The 25,349-nt window shown below is 39.8% G+C and overlaps 1 protein-coding gene and 1 long non-coding RNA gene across 10 annotated transcripts in view; one reads left to right on the top strand and one right to left on the bottom strand.

The window, feature by feature from the left end:
- On the bottom strand, window positions 1-19,085 carry LOC105066242 (uncharacterized). 9 transcript variants are annotated; one of them, XR_012511618.1, is made up of 6 exons: window positions 18,975-19,085; window positions 9,127-9,288; window positions 6,606-6,857; window positions 4,790-4,948; window positions 3,728-3,934; window positions 1-1,752 (listed from the first exon to the last, which is right to left on the bottom strand). It is a non-coding gene; the product is annotated as an uncharacterized LOC105066242 (long non-coding RNA). The 9 variants fall into 9 exon arrangements; XR_012511615.1 differs by lacking the exon at window positions 18,975-19,085 and adding an exon at window positions 17,466-18,962; XR_012511614.1 differs by lacking the exons at window positions 9,127-9,288; window positions 18,975-19,085 and adding an exon at window positions 17,466-18,962.
- POMP (proteasome maturation protein) overlaps window positions 19,048-25,349 on the top strand; it is an 11,898-nt gene continuing 5,596 nt past the window's right edge. Inside the window, exons 1-4 of the mRNA XM_010951545.3 lie at window positions 19,048-19,187; window positions 20,883-20,980; window positions 22,671-22,731; window positions 24,510-24,611. Coding sequence (XP_010949847.1) covers window positions 19,185-19,187; window positions 20,883-20,980; window positions 22,671-22,731; window positions 24,510-24,611 — 264 coding nt within the window. The 5' untranslated portion in view covers window positions 19,048-19,184. The remainder of the gene's footprint in view (window positions 19,188-20,882; window positions 20,981-22,670; window positions 22,732-24,509; window positions 24,612-25,349) is intronic.

The following is a 25,349-nucleotide window of genomic DNA, read 5'->3' on the forward strand; positions in this document are numbered from 1 at the left end:
CACTTTTAATACTTTATTGAATTCACATGTGTACATCTTTGTTTAGCTTTAGCCAATGGCAATGGCCTATTAGAATATGTCACATCATGGGCACTGAGTAAGTAAAATCCTTCTGCAAAGTGTTCATCGGGTCTAGATATTTGATTTCTTCAATTGGAGTAGAAGGGTTTTCCATGCGGAATTACGGAAGCTGGATCCTAGCCACAAACGTGGGTGTCTGAGCCAGGAGTAGACACCCTCGTTTTCTGGTTCCTGTCTCTCTTGCTCTTTCTCTCCCCTCTCCAGGCATTATTTTCTCCTGTGTCCCATTACATCAGTCTTCTCACACTTCTGATTAGGGTCTTCCAGAAAGGACTGGCTGAGAGGTATGGCTTTTCAACTCCACCTACCGTCTGCTTCAAGAACTGCATTAGCATTTCAGACCTCCTAGCCCCAAATCCACGAGTGGAGTCGACTCTCCCGACCGCAGAAAGAGGAAATGTATTGGAATCAAAAGAAAGAATAAAATGGAAGAGTTAGTGAACACTCAAAGATTCTGGGGAATAAGCCTGAATAGTGAGCCGCCAAGGAACATCTGTTTTTTTTTATTTTTTTATTTTTATTTTTTTTAGCTCTATTTGGATATTTCCAAAAGGGAACCCTTATTCATAAAGTTACAGTCAAATTTGAATAGGTTGGAGTGAGATGATGTTTTCCATGTAATAAGATCTAGGAATTATTCTCCAGCTGAATTAACAACAGTCATTTGATAACGTATCTATTGAACACTGTCAACGACCTTGTGTTTATAATCGCTATCCCAGTGCGTTCCCTGTCTGAAAGCTATTACAAGATTAGCATCAAGGTATTTTTGAGCACAATAACAATCTAAAAAAAAGACAAAACATGCCTCCCAGATGTGTTGAGATTCTCCTTTTTTCACTTCAGTGGCAATTTTCTTTCTTTTTCTTTTTTTTCATACTTTCACCAGTTTCAGGAAAGGGTGGGTGAGAGTCAGGGGCTTCCTGAAACTTTTCAGAACAAGAATCCTAATGAAGCGGTGTGTTTGGAGGGGCCCCTGGAGAACCGTGTTTTGGAACATACCGACCCCATGTAGTATTATGTTTGCCATATTTTGCAGCTTCGTGTGAGATTTATTTTTAATCTTTAACAAAGCATGCCTATGTTTATCTTAAGTTATGAAAAAGTATAATCGTTTAAAACAAAACTTTTACAAATAATTAAATATACAATGAATGCTGAAACATAAAAGTCAGACAGAATGTTACCTTAACAAGAAAGGGCTTCCTAAAGATCAAAGGGTTGTTGTTTGTTTTATTTGCTAAAGACAAGTAACAGTACTTTCACTTTAAGGGATTCGGTGGCTATTTGAAGGAGGGTGGGAGAAGTCTTCACTGTCCAACCCCCACCGAGATAAAGGATTCCCACCCCTCATAGTTGGAGCGCTGGAACATTTACTTAGGGACACTAAAAATACATATTTCATGTTTAGAATGGAATGCTGAGATGTGATTGAAGACAGTACATGAATCAAGCCATTGGCATTTGGGGGAGTATGTCTTTCAATCTTTTTTAAAATGATGAGAGAAAGAGACAATACTTTGGGCTTTCCTTTACTTCTGTGTATGGGCAAGATCCAATCAAAGTGCAGTACTGAGCAGGAACTAACTGCGCGGGCTTCTGTATCCATCAGGGAAGGCAACTGCTTCCCAGTGCGACGCACCTCTCACGTTGTGTTGCTTTTAATGCTGCCTTTAATAAAGAAGAAAAGAAATGGGCTTCTGGAGCATGAAAACCTTTTCCCCCCCAGGTACCTACAGATTCGGGCTTTCTTTAAGTCAGTGATGCTAGTCAAGTCAGTTATGGGCTGACATGCCAGTAGAGGGTATGGTGGAAATACATTCTTGGTTCAACTGGTGGTGGCCTTTAAGAGATGGGTTTGTATAATGTGGTCCCCTCTTTTCCGGGGCCGTTGTAATCAGCCTGAGCCACTTTGGATGGTGCAATATCTGGATGTTTCCATAGGCAGTTATATAAGCCCCAACAGTTGCTGCAAAAATACTGTTCAAAGAGAAACAACAGTTCTTTCCATTTATCTTGTGCGCCCCCTCCAAGCAGCTTCAAAATACGTTGGCTGCTTCTCGTGAATGCTTTCAGCATTTATTTTGCATGTGGCTAGATTGTGATTTCTGGTTTCTTATGGTATCGTTGCCAAATTTTCTACCCAGTAAGTATAGCAAAACAGTTAAAACCTGGAGCTCTAGAATCCAACCAACCGATTCTGCCACTGGCTTGTGAGATCTGGGCGAGTCAGTCAAGGTTTCTAAGTCTTAATTTGCTCATTTGTAAAATGGCAAATATTAATGGTACTTAATTTGAAGGGTCTGAACACAAGCCAGGGGCTCAGCTTGGGGCCTGGTGTTCTATGATGACCGTCATTATCATAAGGAAGGAGATGTGTCCAAGACCTTGAATCAATGACCAGGAACCGAAAAGATGTGAGGCAGCAGTTGAGGGAGGTCTCACATCACCTCTCTTTTCACCTCGGATCCTTCCTGCTATAATCTCATGGAATGATCTGGAAGTGCCTGGTAGAATGCTCATCAGTGAGCAGTCTACAGGCTCATGCTGTGAGGGGTGGAAGAAGGAAGAAGGTCCTGAAGCAAAGACAGTGTCCCTGATAAAGGCACACAAGACAGAATATTCAGGCTGAAGAGGGGTTTGCTGACCCAATCTTTCTTCAAAACTCTGCATGGGACTGAACTGAACTGCAGTATGTGAGAAACAATATCCCATGACTTCAGGAAATCTTACAGAAAACAAAACAAAACAAAAAACCTCTCATGGTTGGGAGAGCAGTAATGCAAATATTCTAAACACCAGGTACTCCCCCAAATCATGGTTTTGGAATGCACTGAATCAGCAAATTACTTTGTTTCGCTCAGTTTACTTTAACGGGAGGCAGGATGGCAGAACAGTGGAATGAAGAAGCTCAGTTACTATTGTTTTAAAAATCACTTCATGGTATTGTTACCAATAACTGCTGGGGATTGTTGACTGACATTTTACAATTAAGCATCCATCAGAACAGCTAGAATGGTAGTTCACATTTACGAGAGATAATGAAAGTATTGAGATGGGGTCAGGGACTAGCAGTTTTACAAGGGAGGAAGCAGGACTAATTATTTGGGGTAGACTTGCTCTGTAGTATCAGCATTCCAAGAGAGTTGTCTTAGTTTGCAGAAAGACTGGAGCTTGGATGCTATCTACTAAGTATGTTTCATACACAGATTTGTATTTAGTTTCCAATTGACTGAGTAAGTGACTTTAAAAAAAAAACCTCATTTCATCCACAGCATGATTAGCATTAATATTTGGACGGAATCCACAATGCTTTTCCTAATGTTAACTTCAGTTCCTTTTTCAATTCTGCATTTGAAGAAGCTTTGGCCTGAGTGTGGCTGACCCAGTAAAGGGAGACTGTGCTATGAGATGGCCCTGCCAATTCTCTACTGGAGTGTTTTTTACAGTCACATATTGATCTGCAAAATTACTGGTGAGTAGACAGTTGCAGCTCCAATCCCATAACTCTACCACAAAAATAGAATTTCAGACTCTTCCAACATGAACATGATCTAGACAGACTTTATCTAGGTCTTCCCTGGCAAGTTATACGATTCAGGGCTTTGTTTCTATACACTAAAGTTAGAAACTCAGAGTGACTCACTTTTCTTTTTTGCATGCATTGAAGTGAACAAGGAAGTCAGACTGCTTCTGGTGTTGCTTTCTTTGAGGAAAAAAAAAGAAGACATGCTCCTTCTCAAGTATCCTTTTTAGGTCAGCAATTTTGAAGTGCAAGACTTATTGGTGTCCGAGCGGAAAGGGCTGACGCTCTGGTTTATCACGACTCCCTCTGAGTAGAGTTCTTCCAGGGCTGGAGAAAGGAAAACATTTGTTGTACTAATACTGAATGTGCTTCCTGTGTAAAATAACCTTTAACTCTATGGAGATCCCCCATTTTAATGACCAGGACATAGTGGAAATAGAAGGAAATCCAAACACCCCATGGGCAACCATTCTCCTCCCTAGCAGGTCAAGCTGCAACCCTCTGCAGGACAGAAACAACTGCTTGAGGAATGTTTGGCTGGACTCCTGTTTCTCCTATTTTAACATGTGACCACTTTGATCATTTAAAAATGTGTGCGACATTTTGACCCATTAAGAAGGCTGGACTATCAAGACCATGCAACCTAAATGTCCATCCACAGATGATTGGATAAAACAGTTGTGATATATATAGTGGAATACTACTCAGCCATAAAAAAGAATGAAACAATGCCACTTGTAGCAACATGGACAGACCTAGAGATAATCATATTAAATGAAGTAAATCAGGTAGAGAAAGAAATATCACATGATATCACTTATATGTGAAATCTAAAAAAAATGAGACAAATGTAAGTTATTTACAAACAGAAAGACTCACAGACACAGAAAACAAACTCACAGTTACCAAAGGGGAAAGGAAGAGGGGAAAAGATAAATTAGGAGTTTGGGATTAGTAGATACAAACTACTATATATAAAACAGATAAACAAAGTCCTACTGTTTAATGTATGTATGACTGAATCACTATGCTGTACACCAGAAACTACCACAACCCTGTAAATCAACTATACCAAAATAAAAAAAGACAAAAAAAAAAAAAAAAAAAAAAAAAAAAAGGCTGGGCTATGCCAATCAGGGATCATGAGGTGGGTGGACCCGGAGAATCCTGGTACTCACACACCTCTCATGAGGATGGGAGGGAATCTTGTCAACTGTAGAACCAGCTCTCACATCCCACGCCAGACTGCAGACTTCTGTATCTCCATATCTTCATTATACAAACAGCACTAAGTCTACAGTGACTACCCTGGCCATTGGAAGTTCTCTTTCTATGCAGAACCTGAAATGGATTCCATATACTGGATGAGGGGAAAATCTAGCAGCGTTCAACTAGAGAAACAAACTTTTCAAATATATTTGGTTTTTGCAGTTGCCCAGCTCTTTAAGTTCTGTGAAAGTACATCTACGTGATGGGGAAAGGAGGTTAATACATGCTTTGGGAGCTTCCATAGAGAGCTAGCACATGTCCTACTGTGGCACACAATCACGTTCTGCAAACTACAGAAGACAGTTAGCAGCAGAGAGCTTCCCACAGGTCAGTCGATGGCATGTCTGTTCCCAGCTCACTTGCAGACTGCTCCTTGAAAGACATGTCTACTTTTTAAAAGACAGCTGAGCTGATTGGGAGAGAAGCATAAAGGGGACCAGCTATTTTGGTCTCTCTCACTCCCTCCCTCCATCTCACTCTCTCCCTCCTCCTCCCCACTTACATCTGCAACTCCTTCAAGCCAGATCTTCTGATTAATCTTGATTTTCATGTTTTATCTCCTCGTCCCTAAGAATGATTTGTCTCAGTGGGTACAGACCAAACCTACTCACATAGGAGTTGTATATTTTACACATCTTAGACTGTGTTTCTATTTCCTAAAACACTAGTTAAGTCTAACAAGCTACAGTGTAGTGGAAGGAACACTACCTGATACTTTAGTGGTTATTTGATAAATATTAGTTTTTTTTTTTATTGAACTGTAGGTCAGCTATAGGTTTTTTTTAACTGAATGGTAGATTCTTTAAATTCTACAGTGCTTCACAATTTTCAAAAGCTTCACACACATGACTTCATATAATCCCATAGTAATCCTTTTTTTTTGGCCCCACCCCTATACTGCCCCTCCTCACTGGTAACCACTAGTTTGTCCTCTATATCTGTGAGTCTGCTTCTTCTTTGTTTTATTCATTAGTTTGTTGTATTTTTTAGATTCCACATATAGGTGATATCATATAGTTCTGTCTTTCTCTGACTTACTTCACTTTGCATAATACCCTCCGAGTCCATCCATGTTGTTGCAAATGGCAAAATTTCATGTTTTATTGCAGAATAGTATTCTATTGTGTGTATATGTATATGTATGTGTATATATATATGTGTGTGTGTATATATCTATATATATCTCACATCATTTTTTATCCATTCATCTGTGGATGGACATGTAGGTTGCTTCCATACCTTGACAATTGTAAATAATGCTGCTATGAACACTGGGGTGCATGTATCTTTTTGAATTAGTGTTTTTGTCTTTTTCAGACAAATACCCAGGAGTGGAATTGCTGGGTCATTTGATAGTTCTATGTTTAGTTTTTTGAAAAACCTCCATTCTGTTTTTCCACAGCAGCTTCATCAATTTACATTCCTACCCACAGTGTGTGAGGGTTCCTTTTTCTCCACATCCTCACCAACAGTTGTTATTTGTGTTGTTTTTAATGATAACCATTCTGACTGGTGTGAGGTGATCCCTCACTGTGGTTTTGATTTGCATTTCCCTGATTAGTAGCTATGTTGAACATCTTTTCATATGCCTATTTTGACAAAGAAACATTCTTAAATAAATCAAACTTATCAAAATTTTCAGACATTTTCAAAGACTAAACACAGATTTCTCAATGGCCATGATACAAAATGATCAGCAGCCATTTGATAAACATTTCTGAGCACTTACTCTGTTACAATGTTTGTTGCACTTCACAGGAGAAATAAAGGATCATGTTTTGATTAAGATTATTTTTGGATGTAACAGAATACCTGAATAAAGAGTATACATTAAGCAAAAAAAAAAAGCAATTATTTTCTTCTTATAACGTGAAGTCCAGAGAGGTTTTCAAGGACATGGATTCCTTCCCTTCTATTTCTCCATTCTTGTGCTTGTAACCTCATGATTTCACGATGATTCTCACAGCTCCAGATCTCATGACTGCATTCAAAGGAGATGGTGGCGGAGGGAGGAAGGAAAGACAAGGGTAGATGTGACTTTTTAAAGAGTGCTTCTCCTGTTTCATCATGGAAATATACCCAACAAATTCAAGGCAGGATATATAAAAAGGCCTTTACACCAAGACACACTGTAGTCAAATGTAGACAAAGAGAAAATCTAAAAAGCTTTCAGAGAGAAAAATACAGATGATTCAGAGGAACAACAGACTTTGGCCATACTTATCAAAAGCAACACAATTCCAGAAAGCAGTGGAACAGTATCTTCAAAATGCAGAGAAAATAGTGGACAACCTAAATTTCTATACCCAGCAAAACTATCTTTCAAGAATGAGGGCAAAATAAATATTTTCTGACAAACTACAAAATGAGAGCTTATTATCACTTATTAGAGAAACTTCCACAGGTATACTTTAGGATGAGGAAAACTCATCCCAGAAAAAAGGTCAGAGATCCAGAACAGCAAAGAAAATGATAAACACATGGTAAGTCTAAACAACCACTGACTGTAAAACAACAATAATAATGTTTTAATTATGGGGTTAAGAAATAATATAGAAAGTGAGTGGAGAAGTTCTGTCTTAAAGCTGTCAATCTTCCCTAAACTCTATATTCAATAAAAATCCAAATAACCTCTTGAGCTAACTCAAATAAAATAGAAGAGCAACATGCCGAAGATAGTCAAGTTACTTCTAAAGAAGGAAGTAGAAAGTCTCGTCCTAACATATATTGAGATGTCATAAACCTATAGTTACATTAGGATAACAAAGAACTTGTACAGAGATAGACAGATTGACCAACGGAGCAGAAAAGAGAACTCAGAGTATTTAGCAAAGCTGGCCTTGCAAGTGAGCGGAGAAAATGATGATTTCTCAGCATGAAAAGAGCTGGATAATCCACATGGGGAAAATGAAAGAACCTGGATCCCTACATCAGCCAATATGTGTGTGTATATATCTGTGTGTATATATATACAATTATAGTTACATTAGGGGCATAAACATGAAAGGTAAATCTTTGAAAATTTCTGAAGGAAAATGTTAATAAATTTGATCATAGTTAATTTAAAAGTGTTTCTGTGTCAAAAACCTATAGCTGACCTATTGATCAATTTTAAAAAACACAAACTAATAGACAAATGAACAGAAGATATGAACAGGCATTTCACAGGAAAGAAAACATGAATTAGCCAATATAGGGAACATACACTCAATTTCAAAAGTGGATATGAAAATGAAAATTATAACCACAATGAGATACAATTTTGTATCCAACAGATTGAGAAAAATGCAAAAGTTGATTCAGCCCAAATACTGGCAAAAATGTGGAGAAATGGGAAATTTATTTGTTGGAGTGTAAATTACTTCAACTAGTTTGGCTAACATTTTGGTAATATCCAGTAGCTGTATGCTCTACAATGTAGCAATTCCACTCCTGGTAGAAAAACTCTTGCACCAGCAGACATGCACAAAAAATTATATTACCACTATTTATATTAGCAAAAACTGGAAACAATCTAATTAACCCAGTAGAGTGGGTTTTTTAAAATGAGAGTGTTTACACAATAAAATATTATACAGCAATAAAAATGAATCAACTGCATATCAACATGGATGCATTCCAAAAACACTGCTGAGTAAAAATTGGAAGTCACAGATGAATATACTTTATGATTTTGTTATTATAAAGGTTAAAAATTAGAAAAACTAAATAATATATTTAAGTTACAGAGAAATTGAGTATAACTGTAAGGATAAGGGGATAATTTAAAAGTTCTTTTCATATATCAGGACCAGATAGCTCAAAGTTTTAAAAATTATTCTAAATAAACCATAGAAAAAAACCTGAAAGCTACACATTTGACTGTATAAAGCCAGCAAAATCTTAATATGACTACCTGATTTTTTAAAAAAGTACAATTAAAAAAAAATAGAATGACCTGACTTAAGATTATCACTGCAAAAAATTCTGAATAAAATTATGGGAAATAGAGTATTTTAGAATAACAAAAGAAAAATGCATTACAACCAAGCAGGGTTATTCCAGGAATACAGGGCTGGTTCAATATTAAGAAATCTATCAACATAATTGACCACACAAGCAAGTTAATGAGGAAAAATGTTCATATAAAGAAATGATTAAAAGGCATTTGAAAAAGGTGAGCAGTCACTTCAAATGTAAACTCTACATATAACCTTAATAGAGGATGTAATATTAGCATAGGCTAGCTTATCTTACAAACAGCCCCAAACCTCAGTGGCTTCACATAATGAGTTATTTCTCATCACATCATAATCCAGTGTGGGTCAGCAATGCATGTCTCCTACAGGCAGTTATTCAGAGATCCACGATCTTTCCATCAGTAGCTCTGCCATCCTCTAGGACCTCAGAATTCTCGACCCAGTACTCTGCATCTGAATGTCAGAGAAGGGAAGGCAGCGTGGAAAACCATGCAGCAGGCTCAGAGTTAGGACTGGAAGTATGGCAAATCTTTTCCACCCACAGTCTTTTGACCAAAATTCAGTTAGATTGGGCTTACTTAATCACAGGTAAAATTCAGTCAGATTGAGCTTATCACAAATGGGACTGGAAAATGTAAGCTACCTGTGTTCTCAGGAGAACAGGAAAAGTGCTGAGTGAGTATCTAGCCTATCTCTGCCACAGAAAGTAACCACCTAAAATACTAAGGACCTTTCCCAAATAGCTGATAGCAGACATTATCTTGAAGAGTGAAACACTAAATACACTTCTGCTGAAATCAAGGAAAAGACAGGGATACCCACTATTACCATCACTTACTCAGCATTGTTTTGGAGGTTATAACAGTGCAGTAAGAAAAGGAAATAATACAAATTTGGGAAAGAGATGAAATTATCTTCTGCTGATAATATGATTACATACGTAGAAACCCCAAGATATGCTTTTAAAAAGAACATTCTAGAATGTGGCTGGATACAAGATCAATATAACAGAGACACACACATATACAAATAGAGTACATGCATATATAAATATAGAGCATAATACTGAAGCTCGCTTAATTCCCTTCTTTCTAAATGACTCTTGGGACTTACAAAGCTCTCAATTTCATCTGTAAAACCTTCAGACTATTACCTACACAGCAAGCTAAATGTTCTGACCTTACAATCATGTATTCCATTTTCACCAGCTGAATTGTACACTTACTAATATCCAGTTGTGTTTGCTCTGAAACATGTTTATGACAGTTGTACTGCTACTATAAACAAGTAATTTAAATAAATACTACAGAATCCAACAATAATATGAACAGAATAAATTGCTTTTATGAAAACAAGCTGTCTGCTTTAGAAAGATTCAATAAAGGTAAATTATAAAAAATGCTTTGATTTGGCCGTGACAATTACAAAAGATGAAGGGGAAGTTGTAAGATTCTGTATTTATATTTTTCTACAAGTATTTTTAAGTTTTTGCTCCATAATAAAGAAATCCACACTGGAAACTGTATAGGATGCATTACGAATGTGGCTTATGTAAGAAAGATACTTGGCATCCAAAGCAGTGGACCCATACTTAAATGAAAGAACTCTGTCCTATATAACAATATGGATAAATGAATACACACACACACGACACTTTTGTTAAAATATGTAGAATATGTACGCTGTATTAGTCAGGATTGGCTAGGTTATGTTGTAGTGGAAAAAAACTAAATTCCCTCAAATCTCTGAATTTGAAACTACAGACCCTTCACCTGGGTGGCCTGCAAGGCAACTGTCTTCTATACAACAGCCCAACATCCTAGCTACATTGGTCTTCTGGTATTTCCACATCAGCACATACTTCCACAATCACTATGGGAGGGGAGATAACATGGAGAATCATTCTCCAGCTCCTGAGTGCTTCCATGCAAAGTGAAATACTTCACTTCCACTTACATTTTCATTGGCCAGAACGAGTCCGATGGCTATGTATCATTTTAAGAGACAAGAAAGTATAAATCTTGCATACTTAGAAGTAGAGAGGGACTGGATATTGTTGAACAAAAACAAAAGAATAAAACATTGTTTAAAGCTAATGAGAATTTCAGGTTGCTACTGCAGCATAATTTACCCTAAGCTGAATAATATACACGCTGCATCAGTAAGGGTGCTTACAGGAACAGCCAGATAGAAGTGAAAATGAAAAAAACCCCTACATATTCCACTTCTAATAGTGATAAAACTGCAGAAGACTTAAGGCTAAATTTGACCAGACAGGTTTAAGACATATGACAAAATGTATAAAAATATTACTGAAGTATATAAAACATGTTAATTCTCCCCAAATCAATGTATAAACCTAAAGTGATTCTAATCATAATCCCAACGGTTTCTTTTTAATCTGATAAAAACATTTTAAAGTTCACGTGGAATAATAAAATTGACCTACAATGTTGCTGCCAGGATTAAATGAGCTGAAATATGTGAAGTGCTTAGGAAAGTATTTGGCACATATATGTACAGTAAATGTTACCAAATTTTGTTAAATTTGGAAAAAAATTAGATCATAAGAATGGAAAGTCTCAAAGCGTATCTTAATACAAACAGGATTTTAAAATAGCCTCTAGAGGGAAATAAAACCAGACTCCAATCATAATCTATATTCATAAGTGAATTAAAAACAAAATGTGAAAAACAGTATTTTAGAATAAAATTTGAGAATAAACTTATACACTAGGAGTTGGGGAAACATTTTCAACTGAAGGAATAAGCCACAGAGTTGTAAAGGCAAAGAGACATTTATTATAAATGTTTAGGTCAAAGATACTATAAACAAAAGAAAAATATTACCATAAACAAAAGATTGTGGGAAATATCTGTAGTGTATAAGACAGAGGTTAACATCCATAGTATGCAAGAAATGCCTACAAATTTTTAAGAAGAAGAAAAACTCCACAGAAAAGTGAGCAAAGGCTGTATGAACAGGAATTTCCAGGAAAGCAAATCTAAATGATAAACATGAAAAATTGCTTAATCTGAACAGCAATCAGGAAGACACAAACTAAAATGACAGTAAGCTCTCACTTCTAACCCATCAGGTCAACAAAAATTTTAACTGTGGCAGAAATACAAATTTACACCTTCTGAATCAGTTTACATTTCTTTCTTTTTTTTAAACTGAAGTATAGTCAGTTACAATATATCAATTTCTGGTGTACAGCACAATGTCCCAGTCATTCTTTTTTAAAATGATGTCTCAAAACAATTCTTTGATAAATATAGTGGTAAAGGAAGGAATTATTTTGTATTCCAAGTAAACATATACAAACTACAGTATTTTGAAATTTCAGATCCTCGGGGAATATATTTTGACAAGACTGAATCTATTGGTCTTTGTAGCTCCCACACTGTACATCCCTCTCAGCTCCAAACAAAGAATATTGCTACTACTTCTGGTCACTGGACAGGGTTTCCTGACTTCATTACCACTCTGACCCAGGACCACAAGAAAGCCCCAGTAACACACCCCTGAACATCCCACCCATGCAAGTTCTGGCAGCCCTGGTTGAGGTCTGGCAACCGCATCTTTTTGGCTCTGTGACTTTTCTGGCTGTCTACATCTAATTCTTTACGTAATTTCTCACAGCCCTGGTGCTAGGGTCTAGGCAATTTTGATATAGGAAATAAATTAGACCCAGTGCTAGTTATACCCTGAAGCTAATTTTACCCAGTCCCTACTGAGCCTTTGAAATACAGCTATTGTTTACTGAGCTTACAGGACTCTGGGGATGACATGGAGAGCGAATCAGGGAGCAGGTGAGAGTGGAGGCAGGTCAGCCAGCTGAAAGGCTACCATGATGTTCCTAAAGGAAGCTGAGCGCTACAAAAGGATATAATCAGCTCCGGAAAGATTGCCCACAAAATTGTGGCACAGGAAGTGCAACAATGTGTTACAGATGCTGCGGAACAAGTGTGTCGATGTGATGGGGCACGGAGGGTCCACTCTCCCTGGAAGGGGGAAAGCAGGGCTGAGGAGCAAGTCAGGAATGGCTTCATAGAGGAAGTGATGCTGCGTGCGATGGTGCCTAGAGCCTTCCAGAAGGAGGGGGAGCAGGAATAAAAGGACAGGGGCATGCAAGCAATGCCGTTTTCAGAGAATTCCGAGTAATTTAACATGACTAGAGTAAAGGATTTAAGAATGACGTTGGCAGCCAGATCACAAAAGGCCTGTCTGCCATCCCACAGAGTTGGAGTCAACCCTGGAGGGTGGGAGCCAGGAGCAAGTGGAGGGCTTTTGGGAGAAGAGCCACAGACTTGACTTTTAGGGGAAAAAACGTTTTTGGCAGCCGTATGGAAGACGGTCTGGAAGAAGGCAAGAAGCTGTTCCTGTGGCTCAGGCGTCAGGTAATTGATTCTGTTAAGTGTGATGCCTGATTTCTCAGGAGATTTCACTGAGTTATTTGAGAAATAATACTTTCTTTTCTCACTGGTGTAAAGACACGTAGGTAGAATGATAAACAAACAAGGTCCTTTTCCCCCCTCTAAACTCCATTGTGTAAACTTAGCTGTACACTCTAATGTAATAAATAGAGTGAGGCTGAATAGCCTTTGGCGTTAATCCCAGACACTAAAACAGTGAGAAAACAACAAAACATGGAACATAATATCTATCCATAAATCCAATTGTATGGTTAGGACTATGGAGCATTTTAAGAGTTATGATTTCCCTGGCAAAGTATCAAAAAAAACGTACCTTCAAAAATCCCTCAGAACAGCCACTTGGCATCCAACCACGCTGACAGAATGAAAAATGTTGACTAAACAGCCTACGTGTAACTCACCATTCTTGAAGAAGGAGAGGAAGGGTGTTTTCTAAGGCTTCAGAATGACATATTTTATTAAGTAACAACACAGTCATGAAAAAAGCTAAGAGAAAACTTCCCAGCTCACTTAGGAAATGGAGTCACTCTATTTTCTCTCAAACGACAGGCAGATACATTCTGTCTGACAGAAGAACACCTGAGAGCCAGCGCGTGCACCGCAGTCACCTCAGCTCTCGGCTCCCGCCTTTCTGCCTTTTGATGGTTTCTAATTCTCTACAACGAGCATGCATTGCCTTCAGGAGGAAGAACAAAAAAGTCAAGTAACCCAATCATACATCAATCAGAGTGACTTGGGCTGCCTTTTTCAGCTTTTAGATTCTAAACCACCTTACTGATTCCAAGTAAGATTAAAGTAAATTGCTTTTGAGGTACCCTTTTGGTGTACTTTGAATACATGCAAATTTTCTCTACTTAAGTCTTTCATGGTCTTCAGTGAATACATTTTTGAATTTTCAAAAATACAAAAACTTCCCCTCTCAATTACCCACAGCAGTGGAGGGGAATACTGACACCAGAATGTGAAGACAGTATGTGGACAGACACCATCAGGCAGACATGTATGATGTATCAAGCTCTCTGAGGCACTGTACAGTGCTTTTGGCAGATATGCACTCTGAATTACATTTTTTAGTTAATATTAAAATGACTCTATGCTCCTACGTGCGGGCCAGCAAATGAAGGGTAACAGAAACAGGTCTAGAACTTAAAATTCATTGCATATAATCTACAAACTGTATGCTCCACTGGCAAAGGAATAAAGATTCTATGCTGAAAATATAAACGACTTCTTAAAAACACAGACCCGAAACAGGGCTATGAAAGCATGGAAAACGGAATGCTAAACCTCTGCTGTGTCTGATGCAATGAACATGTAAAACAGTAAAACAAAACACCTGGATTCAAGAGTCTAGTAAGTACTTACTCTCAAAACCCAGCTTTTCATAATCAGAGGACACTCTTTTAAAAGCAGCTCCAACTGAAATCATAGTCAGCAAAGTATTTCAGAAGAAATATGAAACACTCATCTCTCGGGGTTAAAGAGAAGGGTCTGTCAGATAAACCTGATGTAATGTATTCCTCCATCCCTTAACACTTACAAGGGACTTGCCAAGAAAGATGTGTGAACAGGATTTATCTTAAATTAAGCACACTGAGACTCTCCCAACACTACAAGAATTAAGATAGTTTAAAGAAGAGTTGGATGTACTATTTAAAATTTGCAGATTCTTTTCAGGCCCTCTGAAACACAGGAGCTTTCTTTTTAGTAGAGATTTGTACCACCCCCTCACATGAACTCCCCTGCCAAACCCTGTAGGGGAGCAATTTCTGAAACTTAGACAGTCTTATGACCGACTAAGTATTAGGTACCTTGAAGACAGTAAGTTTTACAAACTTTTTACACTGATTGAATTATTTCCCCTCTCATCTCTCTCAGACCAGGGAGCTCTCATGCTTCTGCCACCCTAAATTCTATGGAAAACCATCACTACTGACCCTGCCACTAGCCCCTCTCCAAATCCCCCCATTCTGATTTCAAAGCAAAAGAATCCATATGACTGAGAAGAACTGTCCTCAGAGACTGGGAGGAAAAAAAGACCAAGCAAGACTGGTCAGAATTTGTAGCCGGCGGGGGAGGGGAAGAGTGGGCACCTCACACCACACACACACACACACACACACACACACACACACACACACACACACACACACACACACACTCTGTGGCTCCTGATGTGACTGGATGACAGAGTTGTCGACTTCGTGGTGGAGTGCCAATTTTTGCTGAGTATAGTCCTGGGGGAAAGGGCATAACTGGAACGAGATAGAGATTTAGGGACTCGGCTGACAGGGCTGCGCTTTAGGCTTGGGCTCCAAGCCCAGGAGGGTGCTTCCGGAAACTTGTCCAAATATCTTGGATCGGCATATCTAGTCTGTCTTACCTACTAGGAACCCCAGCCATTCATTCCCCTCCCCTACTTTTCATTTAATAAACATTTTTTGGATGCTCTCTCTGTGCAGATGTAGATCCAATAATGTGTGAGACACTGGCCCTGACTGCAGGAGCCTGTGGGAGAGAAACAGAGGTGTGGAAGTAGGCCAGCACAGTGAGGGCTCAAGGCTGTGGTGCAGCGTGTACAGGCTGCATGGGGGCGTAAGGGAGAGAACCCTGACCTCTCTACCCCAGGTACTCCTCCGCTACCGTCACCTGCTCAGCCCCTGGCCCCCTGAACTCACCTGTCCGCTTTCACAAGCCCCTGCCGCTATGTCCCTGGACCATGCAACTAGACTTCCCAGTATTTTTCACTTTGCTACCAGTTCTTTCCACAACTTAGCTTAATGGAAACCTAGCTCTCTTGTAAATGATGCTGCTTTCCTCCAAAGCTTGTCCTGTGGTGTCTACTCCTTCTCACACTTTCCCTGACCCACTGCCTCTTGCTCCTGACAGCTACTGATCATTACCATTACCGCTCAACTCCCTCTTCTGCGAAAGTGCACGTGTCTGCTTTACTCCGCCCTTTCTCTACTTTTGGAGGGATGAGGATTCAACTGACGCCTTGGGAATTTTCCAACTCAGCATGCTTTCACATCTCCTAGTTAGCACCATCAGCTACTGCCTGGCTGTCCTCATTCACCTGCTCCTCACCCCTGTTTCAATACCAGCCTGCATTCTCCATGGGAGTTTTTTCTATGTTCAATAACATACAGTCAACATGGATTTGTGCCAGAGAGGCCTAAGGGTGAATTCAAGGAAGATAACGAAAAGTGAAGTAAAATGGGGCACCTGTTGTCATTCAACGCACATAACAAACCAGATTACTTTGTAAAATGTGGACGCAGTAGTACCTACCTCATAGAGTAACCGAGGATTAACTGAAACGACGCACGACGCACGTAAAGAACTAAGAACAGGACCTGACACACAGCAGATGACAACTAGCATTATTACTCTATCCTCCAAACTATGTAACATACCTAAAGCTTAAGCAAACATATCAAACCATTCTAGCATCAAATCTAATTCTTTAAACTACTTTAGTCTACTCAACACTGCTTTGTATTAGTTAATGCTGCAACAGAACTTTTAAAAAGGATATAAATATGGGTGTGTGCACTGCTCAAAATATGATTTTTCTCCTTGCGTTCCTTCACATTGGCCACCATAGGCCTATTTTCAAGACTTCGTGATTTTTTAAAAGCTACTTTAAAATCATTTTCTAGCCTCTCTTTCGACTTCCTTTCAACCTCTCAGCACTTCCTTCCCCTCTGCAGTCCAAGACAGCAGTTTGCTTCTCCATCTGCCTCTCGCCCGTTTCTTGTCTCCGTGGCAGCTCCCCTTCCTCGGCTGCCTCTTGTGTTCTACTACTTCTCAGGTTCATCCCTCCTTCTCACTGCTTCTAGAAGTCTCTCCAGTACACTGTGCTACCTTCATTCATCTCTTCACCTCTGCCTCAGCCTACTGCACCACTCTAAATGGCATTCTGGTTCCTCATTTCTCCCAATTTCATACATCCCTCGTGCTGCATCATTTTTTAAAATACCAATCATTTATATTATGCTGTACACCAGAAATTGACACATTGACTATACTTCAAAAAATTAAAAAAAAAAGTCTTTATGACAAGACCTCCATCATCTCCTGTTTCCTTCGAGAAAACATCTAAAAACCTCAGCATACAGTACATGGGCCCTTCATTTTAGCCCCAAGCAAGCCCTCCCATCTCATCTCACCTTGTTCCAACCACTTACCCAGAACTCCATCCACACAGAAATACTCTTCAAATGTACCCTTTTGCAAATTCCTGCCTTTCCACGTTTCCTCTTCCTCAAATGCCGTTCTTCCCTGTTCCCAGCCACCTCCTGATCCAGCTCTTTTCTCTATCAGGCACTGACCACCTGGCATTTTAAATATTTGTGTACATGTCTATTCCCCAGGAAAATGAAAGTATCAAGCACAGAGAAATGGCTTTTCTTCTCTTTAGCCCCAGAATCTAGTACTAAGCAAATGCTCAACAAGGATTTAATGACCAAACTGTGAGCACTCAACAAACATGAAAATGACTTTTTTTTTGAAGAGCTGCAGTTTTAAAATTTCCCCTTTGGCAGAACTGAGTGAAAGGAAAAATATGCAAATGAAACACTCAAGCTCAAATCTCAAGGTAAACACAGACATTCTGAAGAGTGAGAAGGAAACACTAAGGACAGCGGTGCAGGATACCGGCAGTCTGTATTATCCCAGGAGTTCAAGGTTGTGGGACCATGACAATGGATATGCAAGACACACACACCCTTATCACCTCCTCCTTAAAATCCTTCAATGGTTTTTTTTTTTTGTTTTGTTTTTGTTTTTTAAAGATAAAGCCTTATCTTTAACCTGGCACAAAATAGGCCCCGGTAACAAGCTTGCTTCCACCTCCTAAACTTGATCTCACACTACATGCTACCTTACTCTGAGTATCAGCCTTCATCCCCACTTTATTTTTGCGTAAGCAAACCTGCCCACAATGTTTTTTCAAATAGTCTCCTACCTATTTCACTCATACCTGGGCTGTAAGCCCAAGGATTCCTGAAGTTATCTCCACCACACGGTGCAAGAGCATGAGTCCACTTTGCCACATTATATTTGGAAGGCAATACAGTATAGTGTTATGACTACAACAGATTATGCATCCTTGGGCATAATTACTTAAACTTGTATGTCTTGCTTTTAGCGCCTATAAAACTGAGGTAATGGTAGTACCCACTTCATTAGTTTATTGAAAGGATTAAATGAGACAGTTCACGTACAGCCCTTGGAATTGTTTTAAGAGCCGCAAAATGTCAGAATGTATACTTAGTTGTTAACCCCCCCCCCCAAGTTCCTCTACTCCCGTAGCCCAGGAACCACAACAACCAGGTTCATTTCTGTTCATTCTTAGCCTCAGCACAAGGTCCTGAACATTGCAGGCTTTATCGAACGCTGACTTTAAAAAGTAGAAACAAACTGGCAAAAAAGCCTTGTGTTCCACTTTTGTCCTACTAGCTGGACGACTGCAGGCCAGTCACTCATCCCACCTAGGCCTCGTTTACCCTTACGAAAAATGCAATCTCGACCTCAAAGAGATTCTCAGTTAACTAGGCGATGCGTCTAGCAACGCGCACTGCCCATCTCCACACGCGGCGCTAGCGGTCGGGGATGAGGGCGGGGGCGGAGGGCCTCGTCTCCCCTCCCCCGCACGTCGCCTCCCGAGCCCGCCCGCCTCCCGCCCACACCCTTACTGCGCCCTTGGCCCCCGGTCCCTCGGGACTTCAGGCGTGGGAGCCTCGGCCCCGCGCGGCTCCCTCCCGGCGCCCCGCGCCCTCCTTCCTTCCTCGCCCGGACGGACGCACTTCCGGCGGACGTGGGGGGGGCAACCCCGGAAACGGAAGTGAGCGGCGGGGCCGGCTGACCGTAACGGGCTGAGAGGGTGTGCGCAGAGCGAGGTGAAGATGGTGAGTGAGACCCCGGGCGACCCGAGTTGCCGGGGGCTCGAGCCCATGGACGCAGGAGCAGGCCTCCGCCTCCCAGCCCGGCCCCCGGTGGTAGCGGCGGCGGCGGGAGGAGGAGGCGGGCCTCGGGCGCCATGATCTGTCGAGTCACGGAGATGGGGGGTTCGTGGCGGTCGCCCGGGCCCGGCTCCCGCGCTGGTCCTGCGAGCAGCGCTTCGGCTTCATCCTTTCCCGCCTCCTTTTCTCTTTCCCATCCCCACGTTCCCCAGCTGGTCCCCGTCCTAGCCCCGGACCCTTCCGGTAGTTGGCGCCGAGCCCAAAAGGGCAAATCCGAAAGTGTAACGCTCTGGGGTGCGGCGCCGCCGACTACCCCTCCCCTGTGGAGAGAACCTTTGGGAGTCGAGTCCTCAAACTCCTTACCCATCCCTGACCCTCGGATACTCTTGATAACAAACCCACAACTATAGGTCGCATTTCTGTCACTCGGTTTACTCTGCGAATATCTTTGGGAGCTTGTAGTATGTCAGATGTTGGAGGGGGAAAAATTAGTTGCTGCTTCCCACTTTTAAGTATTGTTGGATCTCCCCCCCCCCTCTCTCTCTATTTTTTTTTTCCGGGGCGGGTAATTAGGTTTACTTACTTATTTTTGGAGGAAGTACTGGGGATTGAACCCAGGACCTCATGCATCCCAGGCTTGCACTCTACAACTTAAGCTATACCCTCCCCCTTCTTTCTCTCTTTTTAACTTAAAAGTTACGGTATTTGGGAGAGATTGCTGAATTGTCATTGCCCATGACTGTGATGCCAGTGCTGCGGCTAGGCCATCCAAATTAGAAAGCTTTTGTTGGTAAATATGGCTGATCATAGTAAAGAGATTTTATAAACACTCGAAGCATAACTAGTGTTCATTAACTTTTCATAGTTTTGTTTTCCTCTGATACTGTGTTAGAAACATCAGGCACTAATCGTGATGTTTTACAGAAGGTAATTGGGAAAGTGATAATTGTAGAACCCAGAGATCAGAATTCCCCTTTTCTTTGTGCCCAGAAGAAACCTTTCTTCTGTCACTTTACAATAAAGCAGTCGGGGAGGAGAAAGTTCATGTAGTAAAGTAGCAGAAGATCAATTTGGAAAGGTAGAGTCATACAACTCTAGGCCTGGAAGGGGCCAGAGAGGTTCTGTGCCTCATCACAGGCACATATTGTTAGTCACAGCCCACACTAGATTCCAGATTCTTTTCCTAATTAACCATGACTTCTGTGTTGGGGGATTGAAACCTGTTGTGCAGGTTCTTGTGTTCCAGGCTTAGGACCTTGGACATTTTCTTCAGACAAGACATTGATAAATCAGTGAAAGGTTTTTTTAAAAACAGCTTTGGTGGGAGAGATCACATACCATGCAAACCTTGCTATGCAGAATTGAAAACTGGAAGAGGAATGCTTTTCAATCTGACAGCACTCGGAGATCAACTCAGTAATCCTTCCTACCCGCAAATTTGATATTATTCGCTGAACCGTGTGTATCCCTCTACTGTAATGCTAAGGCTTGTGGTAATTATCTAGACTGTGGGCCCCTTGAGGGCAAAGACCTTATCTTTTCTCTCTAGTGCTTAAACAATGTTTTATACATAGTCTAGTTCAGTGTGATTTTTAAAAAAAATTTTTTTGTATTTAATAGTGTTTTTTATTTGTGTTGTAGAATGCCAGAGGGCTTGGATCTCAGCTAAAGGACAGTGTTCCAGTTACTGAACTTTCAGCAAGTGGACCTTTTGAAAGTCATGATCTTCTTCGAAAAGGGTATATGGGGGAATTGTGACTTTGATTTTGTTATAATAAAATGTGAATTATTTTTCACAATATTCTTTAACTATTTTGATAGGCCGTAAATATATATTTACTTTAGGGGATAGCAGGTAATATACTTTAGACTGGGGAAGGAGGGGAGTGGAAGCTTGGATGTTTTCTATAGCGTAAGAAGCATTTTATGAGAGTAGTAGGTTCCCAGGGTAGGGCATCCTTTCAGGAGATGTTACCCAGTAGCATGATTTGGTAGGATTCTTCTTTTTGTTGCTAATAGCTTGGAGAGCCATTTGTCTCTTTATCTCATTAACTGTTGGAGTGATTCGCATTTCTTTGGGAGAGATTAGAATATAGCAGTAAAGAGCATAGACTCGGGACTCAGGCTGCCTGGGTTTTGGTCCTGGCCCTGCCATTTACTAGATGTATGCCTTTGGGCAGTTTATTCAGTTGTTCTATGCCTCCGTATCCTCACCTGTGAAATAATGCTGGTAATAGCATATATCTTATTTTGAAGAATAAATGAGTTAATACATGAAAAATACTTAGTACCTGACCTTAGTAAGCACTAAGTATTAGATGCTGTTATTTTTCTTTTCTGGTTTGAGCACTTTGGTTATACCCTTTCCCTCGATTTCCTTTATGTTTCGATCTGTTTAGTCTCAATTTCTAGTATTGATTCTTTTTCTTGGCAGATTATTTTTCTGCTTAATCAAATGAGGTTCATGCTTCCTCTCCCATGTATATACTGTGTTTTGAATTTTTGAGTTTTATATCTAATTTTAAGGTGTTTAGTCTTACTATAATGGAATGTCATTCTAAGACTGGTTTCTGGTAGTAGACATAACACCTCATTATTGTCTTTTCATTTTGTAGTGAAAGATGGCAGTATATTGCCTTCGGAATTGGAGATGTAATTTGATTTATAGTATAATCAAATTCATAAGCTGACCAATAACCAGGTCCTGATGATTTGGTTTTTGTTTTTGTTTTTCACGTGAAATGCTCCTCCTTCTCAGACTCTAGGCCTGCCATTAGCAGAACCATTTTCAAATTCCACTTCAAGGATGATGTTCTGTACAAAGACAGTATTCAATAAATACTGTTGTTGTAGGATTGCTAAGGTTTTTGTCAGCTCTCAAATCCTGGTGTTGACAATATGATAGTCATTAGGTGTGTGTCATTTAATGTAGTACATTGTACATAGTTGGTGTTTGGGAAATGCCAGATTATTCAACATGTGTTCATCAAAAATATATTAACTGTCACATATGCATTAGCTCTGAACAGGAGAGGCTTAGATATTTTACATAATACAAGAATCATGTCATCAGAGTAATAGTAATAAACATACTTTATTAAATTTCTTCTAGATATAGGTCATCATTTGGCACCATGTTTTGGAGGCTTCTCAGTGAATTGAAGTCTTGCCCAAACAGTACCTATAAAAGATGCATTTAAAACAATTACACAGTAAATCTGACTTTTTCCTTTTTTTTGGGTGTATATGAATTTTAATATATGTATCAATTCCCTTAACCCTACCACAATCAGGACATACAACGGTTTCATCATTCCCCCAAAAACCTCCCTCATGTCATTTCATTATGTTACAACATGGATAGATGTCGTTTTGAACTTCAGGCATTGAGTGATATATAATCAGTCTCTCTCAAATGTTTATTTCCAGTTTTTCCTGTGTGAAAAATGAACTTCTGCCCAGTCATCCTCTTGAATTATCGGAAAAAAATGTAAGTATGTTACCTGTGTCTTTATTTTTATTCTCTATGAGAAAAATACCGTTGGTAATTTTTTTTAAGACAATCCTGGTGTTGAGCGTTTGACCATGAAGAACAGCAGGCCTTGTTGTCAGTATCCTTCCAGCATAGCTTTGCGTTACTGTTACACCGCTTCACTAAAGCGCCCTTTCTACACATTCTTCTTTGCCTTTTCTATGGACATTTCTAGAGGTTAGTGCACCTCTCCATTCCTCTCAATATTTTCTCATTTGATGATCCTGTTTTCTGCTATATTTTTCCCCAGACATTTTTGTTATTGTTCTCCAAGCCCATGTCTCTAACCTTCATCTCTTTTTCAAGCACTGCATCTCCAAATTACTGCTAGGCACAGTAGGTACACGGTGAATGTGATGTAATCCCCATCCTGAAGGGGCTGAAAATTTAATGGGAGGACAAGCAGTGGACAGGGGCTTCATAAAGTGTTGTAGGGGACCAAGGATGGAGCAACCACCTGTGCTTAGGGCTTGTGGAAGGCTTTCTAGAAAGGGGACATTTGAACAGTTTTAGACCAGTATTAACCAGATAAATAGGTGGGGAAGGTCATTCCCAAAAAAGGTATAGCCTGTACAAATGTCCTAAAGACAACCAAAAGGGTTTTAAATACATGTTCAGAGCAGAAGAAACAGGTTATCTTACTACTCGGGGATGACGGTGCAGTGTTCCCCAGTTAACAGAACGCTGACCTGCTCCTTTTTGTTTGTTTCCTCCCTCTTTAGCAAGGGGAAAGATCTTTCTATAAGAAAGAGTGGAACAAATAATATAAAGATGAAACTGAAATGCAAATTAGATGAGACAGTGAAAGGGTCCCTGGCTGCCTCAGGTGCGTTCTGATTTCAGGCTCAGAAGTTGACTCAGGAGGGTTGTTTTTCAAAGATCTGAGATTAACCATAGAAAGCATAGAAATCAGGTTTGTGGGGGGAAGAAAGCTGGTAAAGTTAGCTCATTTTGATGAATAAGTGAACTGTATCACAGATGACACAACAGACCAAAAACCTAGGCCCAAACTTCAAGAAAAACCATTAAATTAAAGAGGTAAATGTGAAGTTCTGTGTTTGGGTTCACAAGAAAAATTATGCACATTTAGATGGGCTAAACCTGACTTGTTTCTTAGAAGGAAGATCAGGGCTCGGTTAAAGTATGATACTGGAAAAAAACTGCTTATTAGTACCCAACACAAATTGGACAGAATTTTCAGTTTGTGGTCCCCCCCGCCCCGACTCAATTACTCAGAACAGTGGAGTTAAAACATTGTAGTTTAATCAACAGCATGGTATAATGGGTCTGATTATTTCTTTTATGAAATCCTTTGAAGTAGATTCTTTCACACTTAGAATTTCTTAATAATTTTTGTCACTGTAAGTATTCCTGGATCTCAGATTATACCTTTTCTTTGCTCTGCCAGTTTGGGAGTAATTCTAATCAAAAGCACTGAAATACAGTTACGCTTTGTAAATATACTTTTTTGCAGTATCTAAAACATTCCTTAATTTATTAGTTTTGTAGATCTAAATTTTAGGTAATTTTACATTAATGGAATATACCTGCATGCTAGATAAAATATAGTCATACATATTCTAAAATGTATTGAAGAAATTAGTAAAAACCTTTGTTTTTATTGCAGTGATAGATATTGAAACCCTTCCTCTAAGTGTTGTGTTAACATGAGTATCACTGCTGTGGCAGCAGAGTGTTGAATGTCACATTTAAAATTGCATTGTTGTCTTTTGTAGTTCCAGCTCAACCAAGATAAAATGAACTTTTCCACACTGAGAAACATCCAGGGTCTATTTGCTCCACTAAAGTTACAAATGGAATTCAAGGCAGTGCAGCAGGTGAGTTCATGGGTGATCCCGCATGTGTGTTGATCTCAGTTGGAAGGAGCTTCTATTTTAGTAACAGCTGTACAAACCTTACTTTTTCTTCTTCCCTACAACCTGTCCTATGTTCCCCCTTTTTGGATATGAACTCAATTCCAACTTCATAGAGAAAAGAAGCTTTGAAACAGAAAACTTCTTCAAATTATAGGTTCTGTCTGAAAACTCACCTGTATACACTTTCATGTTTTTTCCCTTTTGGGGGGTAACATTGAATTCGAGATGCCCCTAGGAATATCCAAGTGGAAGTGTCTAATAGGCAGGCTGTATACCACTGCATATACCTGTTGCTCAGGAATAAGATCTTCAGAAATGTCCTCCTGAGTGTGTAAGAACTGTCCCCCAGTCTGTGCTCTAGATTTTGTCACATCTTACTGCGTTGGTTCCAGTTACTGCTGGACAACTAACAAAGAACAGAAAAACTGAAAATTTGGTTTGACTACATTAATGTTTGTTGAGTGCCAACGAGTGTGTATCCATACCTTATACCGCACTACGCTATGGGTTCAAGAGCAAGATGGTATTATCCTGTTAAACGGATGAGGAACCTGAGCATGAGACAGGTCAGGTAATTTAGGTAAAGCCAGTGGACTGGTAAGTAGGAAGAGCAGAATTTGAATACTCATCTCTGACTGTACAGCCCATGCTCTCTCCACTATACTTAGGTATTCGTTTGTAGTATATGTATTTAATGAT

This window comes from Camelus bactrianus, chromosome 14, assembly GCF_048773025.1.
Source record: "Camelus bactrianus isolate YW-2024 breed Bactrian camel chromosome 14, ASM4877302v1, whole genome shotgun sequence".
In the NCBI taxonomy this organism is placed as follows: Eukaryota; Metazoa; Chordata; class Mammalia; order Artiodactyla; family Camelidae; genus Camelus; species Camelus bactrianus.